The sequence below is a fragment of the Nicotiana tomentosiformis genome, chromosome 3, assembly GCF_000390325.3.
Source record: "Nicotiana tomentosiformis chromosome 3, ASM39032v3, whole genome shotgun sequence".
In the NCBI taxonomy this organism is placed as follows: domain Eukaryota; kingdom Viridiplantae; phylum Streptophyta; class Magnoliopsida; order Solanales; family Solanaceae; genus Nicotiana; species Nicotiana tomentosiformis.
This window is the reverse complement of record NC_090814.1, coordinates 103009992-103019007: the sequence shown is the minus strand read 5'-3', so window position 1 is coordinate 103019007 and position 9016 is coordinate 103009992. Positions and strand designations below refer to the sequence as shown.

The window sequence follows — 9016 nt, the reverse complement described above, 5'->3', positions numbered from 1 at the left end:
CATAGTGACCCCCGACCCCGATGAAGCCATTACCATCCATGTCGAGGGATACCTAAGTGTTTATACTTATCCCTTTACACTGGGACTGGTGGACCCAGTCATTATAGATTTCTGCAAGCGGTACAAAGTATGACTCTGTCAGATTCATCCTTCGCTCTGGAGGATCGGGATCCTTCTCCAGTTCTTTATGAATAAAATCGATGGGTGCTCGTTCTCCATCGACCATCTTCTATGCTTGTATAGTCCCCGAATCTTCTGGGGGGGGGGTGATAAAGCTTGTGTGCCAGTAAAGCCCCATTCTCAAGTATTGATGAGGATCGGGATCGGGGCTGGCAAGGCCGTTTTGTCCCGGTGAGGATTCAGACTTAATCCCAGCCGAGTGCAGGCCATTCCCCGAGAAGTGGAATATCTCACGTAAGTATGATTTACATTCGAATGTCTATTTTACACTTTCTTGACTTTTCCTTACCGATGCTTTGTAGTGGTGCAGCCGCCGCCCGGGTCCCGAATGATGTCCCTCAACTCAAGGAGTGGGTCAAGGGTATCATATAACAGATGCCGTATTCCGAACGCTCGTGGAGCAAGCTCTCGAAGGGCCGTTGGGAGGCCCGTTCCCATGGTGAGACTTCTTTCCCGAGTAGGTAGTATTAGGATTCCTTTTTTAATATTAAGCCCTTACTCCATTTACTTCTTTTTGCAGGTTTATCTAAGGATGTCGAGCTGAGGCCTCCAACCGGTGGTCAGGACTTATCTACCGAGTCCCATGTTCCGAGACTGGCAGAAGAGAAGAAAAAAAGTGCTCCAAGTTACTCGAGCTCGGAGAAAAAAAACAAGAAGAAGGCTGGTGCGCAAGTCAAAAGAAAGTACTAGTGCCCAGGCACTATCTTCGAGTTTGTTCTATCAGCTGAGAGACAAATTCGAAGAAGAAGAAGAAGAACCCTTTTTTCTGGAGGCCCACATGTCGTCGCAGCTCAAAGGGTAGGGGGCCTCCGAACCAGAGAACCGCGAGGCTGATCTGCCTCAAGCTAAAGAGGTCAATGATGAGGCTAGGGCCGAGGCTTCCCGAGATGCGGGCAGTGCCCCAAAAGAGGCACTCAGTATGATAGATATCACCGAGTTACCTTGATTATTGAGTATATGTATAATGAGACCCAAACGGTGAAAGAACGCCCCAACGAGGGGTCCATGGGGCGGACGACCCTTTCCGCTATTTTTTTGATGGTGTGGATTCCACTACCACGGAGGACGTCACCAGATTGGGTGACTTAGAGGTACCAAGAAGAGTCCCTCCTCGGGAGCAAGTGGGCCTACCTCGAGCCCAAAAAGAATCAACTGGTTCCCTGCCCTGAGCGTAGATCATAACTGGAAGCGATCCATCACCATCTCCGTTCCAGAGGATGCCCAGGTTCTTTTCGCCCTTGTAGGGGTGGCCAGTTACCTCCGGTGCCTGGTGACCGAAGAAGATCAAGCCAAAATATTTTCCTAGATGATTTCAATTTCTCCTCTTATACTTGAACTAATTCATTGATAATCCTAAAATTATTCTTTTGTCATGACCCAAAAACCAACTGTCGTGATGGCGCCTATCGTGGAACGAGGCAAGCTGCTACTCAAATATCTCAACACAGTAAAAGCTTTAAAATATAGGTGGAAGCTATTTAATAATTAAGAAAACCCTTTTTGAAACTAAAATAAACCCGCAACACAATACAATCTATCCCAAAACTGGGGTGTCACCGAGTACATGAGCATCTATGTCAGAATATAGTCTACTACAATGTCTAAGGAGTAAAAAAAACTGAAGTACAAATAAAGATAATGAAGGAGAGTCAAGGCCTGCGAACGCCATGCAGCTACCTCGATAGTCTCCGAGATCCTGTCTCCTCAATCAGTAGCCGCCGTAATCGGAAGTACCTGGATCTGCACATGAGGTGCAGGGTGTAGTGTGAGTACAACCAACTCGGTAAGTAACAAACCCAAAGTGTGGGCTGAAAGTAGTAACGAACTCAACCGGCACAATTCAGTACAGAAATAACAGTGCAGAAATGTAGACATACTTTCAAGTTCGATAGATATCTTAAAACAGTAAAATGGATCAAATCTGACTGATATGAAGAATGTAATTCCTTTACTTCTACCATGCCAATGCACATGTTGTATGTGATGCACCATGCTGATGGCCTCATGTGCTCACCCTCTCAAATGCTCGATCACTCGGTACTGTATATGGCCCAAATGGCCCAGGGAAGATCCATCACGGAATATATACATCACTGACCATCAGTCACCCAATACCGAGTAGGGCAAATTCAGCTCGTGGAGAAGATCCATCTCCCTGTATAAAAATGCTTCAGACAAGATCCATGTCCAGGGAAGATCCATCCCTCAATAATATCAACCGCGCTCACTAGGGGTGTGTGCAGACTCCGGAGGGGCTCCTTCAGCCCAAGCACTATCATAAATCAGTATAACCACTACGGCATGCAGCCCGATCACATAAATGTCACTCATAATTAGGCACTCGGCCTCACTCAGTCATTAATCTCTCCAGTCTCTCTCTCACAGGCTCACAATGCCATGATAGTAGCCCGAAAACAATGATATGATGCATCAATAAATAACATCAGAGACTGCGATGAGATATGAAATGAATGAATATGGCTGAGTATGAAGTATCAATGAAATTAATAAGACAATAACAAGAAACGACCACTATGGGTCCCAATAGAACCGGCATAAAGCCTAAACATGATATCTAGCATGAGTGACAGTTCAATTACTTTATCACATGATGAAAACACGGATATCAACAAGATAGAACCACTATACGGTGCCATGGAGTCAACCAGGTCTTAATTCTCATAGTTTACGCCCACACGTCCGTCACTTAGCATGTGCATCACCTCAATACCAATCACATAACACATAATTCGGGGTTTCAATCCATCAAAACCAAGTTTGAAAGTGGTACTTACCTCAATTCGGGCTAAATTCTACTCCAATATGCCCTTGCCTCTCAAATTTGTCTTTAAACGGCTCGAATCTAGCCACAAGTAGTACAACACAATCAATATAGGCTAAAGGAATTAATTCCACAAGAAAAATATGAAATTATAGCCAAAATCCGAAATCGGCCCAAACCCGCCCCCCGGGCCCATGTCTCGAAATCCAACAAAAGTCACAAAATCCGAAAGCTCATTCACTCACGAGTCTAACCCTATCAAATTCATCAAAATCCGACACCAATTAGTCATTCAAATCCTCAAAACCAACTCTCCAAATCCCTAGCCTCAAATCCCTAATTTACACCTCAAAAATACACCAACTAGATGGAAAATCAGTGGGGAAACATTATTATTGAAGAAAACTGAACACAAGAAGCTTACCTCAATAATCTCTTCAAAATTCCTCTCAAGAACCTACAAAATCCGAGCTTAAAACATTAGAAATGGCCAAAAATCTCGGAACCTCGCGTATATAGGTTCTGCCCAGGCCTTCCTCACCTGCGGCCATGCGAGCGCTTCTGCGAAGGCTGCATTTGCGCACACCTCTGCGCTTCTGCGCATGTCGCACTTGCGCCCATATGTGCGCTTCTGCGCAGCCGCATATGCGTACACCTCTGTGCTTCTGCGAAAGCAGTATCTGCGGACCTCTCCACGCACTTGTGAGCTCGCATCTGCGGTTTCCTCTCCGCATGTGCGGTCAGACCAGCAATACACAGACTTCAGTAACTTCTCAAATCAAATTCCAAGTCCGTTAACCACCCGAAATCAACCCGAGGCCCCCGGGACCTCAACCAACATGCCAACAAGTCTTATAACATCATACAAACTTAATTGAATCTTCAAATCACCTCCAACAACATTGAAACCACGAATTACCCACGGATTCAAGCCTAAGAAACTTCAAAATTTCCAAATTATACAAACGACGCCGAAACCTATCAAATCATGTCTGATTGACCTCAAATTTTGCACACAAGTCATAAATGACTCCACGAATCTACTGCAACTTCCAGAATCGGAATCCGACCCCGATATCAAAAAGTCAACCCCCCAATCAAACTTTCCAAAATTTGACTTTCGTCATTTCAAGCCTAATCCCACTATGGACCTCCAAATAATTTTTCGGACACGCTCCTAAGTCCAAAATCACCATACGGAGCTACTGGAATCATTAGAATTCAAATATGGGGTCATTTGCACATAGATTAACATCTGGTCGACTTTTCCAACTTAAGCTTGCCATTTAAGAGACTAAGTATCTCAATTCACTCTGAATTCCCTCCGGACCCGAACCAACTAACCCGATAAGTCATATAACAGCTATAAAGTACAAACAGAGTAGTAAATGGGGGAACAACACTACATATCTTGAAACGACCTGCCGGGTCGTTACATTTTCTTTCCATTTGTAGGCCTCGGTGCTTCATCATGAAACTTTCCTCCGGTATCGGGATGAGTTGAACCAGCTCGAAGCTGAAGTCAAATTGCTTATTGAGAAGAGAGACAAGTACAAACTTCTGAGTGACCAACGTGAAGGAGAAGCTAAGGGCCTTCGAGCTGAGCTGGAAGCAGCTCGGAAAGAACAAGCCGACCTGGTTGAACAGGTAAAACTCTTTGAAGTTAGTGATGATGAGCTAGACACGATGACTAATGGTTGGAACCTGGAGGTCCAACAGAAGATTGATCGAATCGACCAACTCCTAGCCAAGATGGATGCAATCAAGGTCAAGGCCGAAGAGTGGAGAGGTAGGATGGATTGCCTAGCCTCAAAAAAGGAGACTGCCTGGGCGCAGTTGGCCTCGGCGGAGGCCCAAATTTGGGCGGCAGAGGAGAAGCCTGAGGCTCGGTCCCAAAATGTTGAGGAGCTTCAGTCTCAGCTAAGCTCGGCCGTTTCCGATCGAGAGACTCTTTCCAAGGAGTTTAAAGTGGCCAAGTCGGTTGTTGAAGTGACCAAAGTTGATACCGACGAGATGGTGGCCCAGTATAAGGACAATGCCGAGGCATCCCAGGATCGGCTTAAAGATACCATCGAATACGTGAAGTTGCAGTTCCGAAGGGAGGCCCTCAAAGAAGTTCATACTCAGGGTTTTGATTTATCGACCGAGGTCGAAAGTGCTAAGGGGTTCGAAGTCAAGGCTAAAAAACTGGCATCTCCTGAGGATAAAGAAAACTCCGAGGGTTCGAACGGATCCAGGGGCGGAGAAGACTCTAATGGTGCCGGTGACGAGGCGGGCTCCGGTGGAGACCAAGCCGTTTAAGTGCCTTGTATATTTTTCTTTGTTTTTGTACTTTTATATTTTTTTACTTTTTTATCAAGGTCGTTTGGCGTTTGTACTTAAGGCTCTTTTTTCCCTTCCACATTATTTTAAGCCCGTTTCCTTTCACTTTGTTCTTTATGATTGCAAAGATATCAAATGCCTTAGCATGTAATATTAGTTCTTCTTCGGAGGTTCGAACATGCCTCACTTTCGATATTATTTTGTTTAAGACTCATGGGGGCTCGGTATGACTGGAAGCTTTTCCCAAATTACTTAGAATTTACTAGATTATAATTTGCCGAGGGTAACCTTTTGAACCGGTTTAGAAATTTTGGAGGCCTAATTTTTTGTTATGGGTCTCGGACGTCTCTAAGCCGTTTTAGTACAGCCGTAGCCTTTTTAGTTTGGGTGTTGCCCAGTGGGTTGTTACCCAAGTCATCCGGGCTTAACCGAGATAACCGTTCCCGAATAGGGGTAGCCGTAGCCTTTAAAATTTAAGTACTAATAAATAAGCTTTGTGCCCCCGGACTTTATTATCCCCGGATGTCTGAACTTGACTTGGGCAGCAGTCCTCGAGTGAGGTGGTCCTTGGGCTCGATGTCATCAGGGGATCAAATATAAAAATAAAATTCAAAGGGCAAAATATTTATCCGGTCAATTTTGTGCGTAATATACAAAGTTACACATATTTTCAAGCTTTGTGTCCGGGCTCGGGTGGTCTATGTGGGCATGGTTCATTCGACCGTTTGGCCCTTACAGTAAATCTTATCGATCGAGCATAGACTATTCGAGCACAAAGTTTCTTTCCTTGCCAAAATTATTTTCCAAGAGTGATGCCCCCCAGTGTACGAGGTCGATCATAGAGAAGCCTCGAATACTGTTTACAATCGGTCTTCAATTCTAAGTTAGCACGATCAACTGTTGCCTCGTTAAAAACCTTGCCGGAAAACCCATTTGGGACAAAACCAGTTCAAGGGAAAAAGAGTGCAACGTGTGCTTTCATGCCTAAAATATTGTGTCGTTCTTTTGACGGCTACCTGCAAGTGTTCGGCAAAAATATAGATAATAAAAGAAGTGAACGGGGTCGTACCTTAGCAGTAATATCATTTCAAGTGAGTTACATTCCAGTTGTTTGGTAGTTATTCACCGTTCATTGCTCCGAGTTTGTACGACCATTTTCGGTGATCTCGATAATTTGATATGGACCTTCCCAGTTTGGTCCCAGCTTTCCTTCGTTCGGGGTTCTGGGTGTTTAATGTGAACTTCCTCAACACTAATTCCCCGACATTGAAGTGTCGAAGGTTGGCTCTTTGATTGTAATACCTCTCGATCCGTTGTTTTTTGGCGGCCTTTTGGACGAGGGCGGTTTCACACCTTTCGTCTAACAGTTCCAGGCTCGTGTTCATGGACTCGTTGTTCGATTATTCAGTTGCATATAAAAACTTGAGACTTGGTTATGCGACTTCGAACAATATTAGAGCTTCGGTGCCGTAAACAAACGAGAATAGGGTGGCCTCGATACTGGACTTTGAGGTCATACGGTATGCCCATAGGACGACAAGATTTCTTTCCATTTCCTTTGGCGTTGGTCAATCTGTTTCTGAGGTTCTGTAGTACGGTTTTGTTTGTGGATTCCACTTGCCCGTTCCCACTAGGGTGATAGGGAGTCGACGGGATGCTTTAGATCTTAAGATCTTCGAGAAACTTGCTTACTTTGTTGTCGACGAATTGCTTCCCATTGTCACACACGATCTCGGCCGACATTTCAAACCGACATATTATGTGGTCCCAGATGAAATTAGTAACTTCCTTTTCCCGAAATTTTTCAAATGCTTTGGCTTCCACCCATTTAGTAAAATAGTCAGTCATAAACAATATAAATTGAGCCTTACCGGGTGCCCATGGAAGGGGGCCGACGATGTCCATCCCCCATTTCATAAATGGCTAGGGTGACAAGACTGAATGTAGAAGATCTCCAGGCTGATGAATCATTGGAGAATGCCTTTGACATCTATCGCATTTTTGTATGAACACCTTTGCATCTTTTTCCATGTCGATCCAATAGTAGCTAGCTATGATTATTTTCTGAACTAGTGATTCGGAGCCTGAATGAATTCCGCAGGTGCCTTCGTGGATTTCCCTCAGAACATACTCGGTGTCTCCGGGTCCTAGACATATTGCGAGTGGGTCATCGAATGTTCTCCGGAATAATGTACCATATTCAGATAGGCTGAACCGAACTGCCTTCGTAGCAGAGTTCTTGATTCCTTAGGATCGGAGGCCAATTTTTCGGTCTTAAGATATTCTATATATTTGTTTCTCCAGTCCCAAGTTAGACTTGTTGAGTTTATCTCGACATGACCTTATGCCACTAAGGATCTCATGAGTTGCACGACCACCCCAGAGTTGAACTCATTGCCATCGACCGGCAATCCAAAGTTAGCAAGGGCATCGACCTCGCTATATTGATCCTGAGGCACATGTTGTAGAGTCCATTCTTTGAACAGATTTAATGTTTCATGCAGCTTATCCAGGTACCTTTGCATTCATTCCACTCTAACTTCGAAGGTCCCATTAACTTGGTTCACCATAAGGAGGTAATCGTACTTAGCTTCGATCACCTCTGCCCCCAAGATTTTAGCCAGCTTGAGACCTGCAATCATGGCCTCATACTCGGCTTCATTGTTAGTTAATTTTACAGTCCTAATAGATTGTCTAACTATATTACCTGCGGGCGGTTTCAATACAATTCCAATTCAATTACAAACCCCTTCACGTTCGAGGCACTGTTCGTAAAGACGGTCTAAATTCCCGAAGAGGTCCCCGAGTTCAACAACAACTCTCTTTCGACCTCGGGCATTAAGGCTGGGGTAAAGTCACCCACAAAATTTGCCAAAATTTGAGACTTACTGGATGTCCGAGGCCGATACTCGATGTCGTACCCACTGATCTCTACGGCCCATTTGGCCAACCATCCCAAGAACTTGGGTTTATACATTACGTTCCTCAATGGGTAAGTGGTTACGACACATATGGGGTAATATTTAAAGTACGGTTTTAGCTTCCTAAAAGTTCTTAGCAAAGCGAGCGCCAACTTTTCTAGGAGAGAGTATCTAGTTTCGGCCTCGCCAAGAGTCCTACTAACATAGTAAATTGGAAATTGCATACCTTTCTCTTCGCGGACCAGGAGTCCACTTACCGTTATCACCAATACTGCCAAGTACAGGTATAGTTGTTCGTCTATCTTCGGTATGTGAAGCAGTGGTGGGCTCGACAAATATCACTTGTGCTCCTTCAAGTCCCGTTGGCACTCTGAGGTCCATGAGAAGTCATTATTTTTCTTCAACAGTAAGAAGAAATGGTGGCTCTTGTCGGATGACCTCAAAATAAATTGTCCCAAGGCAGCTATGCGTCCAGTCAACCTTTGTACGGCCTTCACGTTGTCCACAACAGTTATATCTTCGATGGACTTGATCTTATTGGGGTTGATCTCAATTCCCCGGTTGGATACCATGAATCCGAGGAATTTATCGGACCCGACTCTGAATGCACATTTCTCCGGGTTCAGCTTCATTTTGTATTTCTTAAATATGCTGAAGGTTTCCTGCAAATATTTCAAATGGCCCTCTGTTCGCAGGGCCTTAACCAACATATCATCAATGTAGACCTCCATCGATTTTCCTATTTGTTCTTCGAACATCCGATTTACTAGGCACTGGTAAGTGGCGCCAACATATTTTAGTCCGAACGACA

General features: G+C 44.6%; 1 protein-coding gene across 1 annotated transcript; it reads left to right on the top strand.

Annotated features, from left to right (window-relative positions):
* Positions 1 to 555: 555 nt before the first annotated feature.
* LOC138908271 (uncharacterized) lies at positions 556 to 5263 on the top strand. Its single transcript, XM_070198927.1, has 3 exons — positions 556 to 619; positions 701 to 852; positions 4418 to 5263. Exons 1-3 carry the CDS (start codon positions 556 to 558, stop codon positions 5261 to 5263), a joined length of 1062 nt encoding a protein of 353 aa, XP_070055028.1.
* The last annotated feature ends 3753 nt before the right edge of the window (positions 5264 to 9016 follow it).

Bases quoted from the DNA above. Each gene is read 5' to 3' on its own strand.
- LOC138908271 (XM_070198927.1), top strand. From the start codon at position 556: ATGCCGTATTCCGAACGCTCGTGGAGCAAGCTCTCGAAGGGCCGTTGG. The intron at 620-700 runs GTGAGACTTCTT...TTCTTTTTGCAG, and splicing joins TTGGGAGGCCCGTTCCCATG to GTTTATCTAAGGATGTCGAG. The intron at 853-4,417 runs GTCAAAAGAAAG...TTCCATTTGTAG, and splicing joins AGAAGAAGGCTGGTGCGCAA to GCCTCGGTGCTTCATCATGA.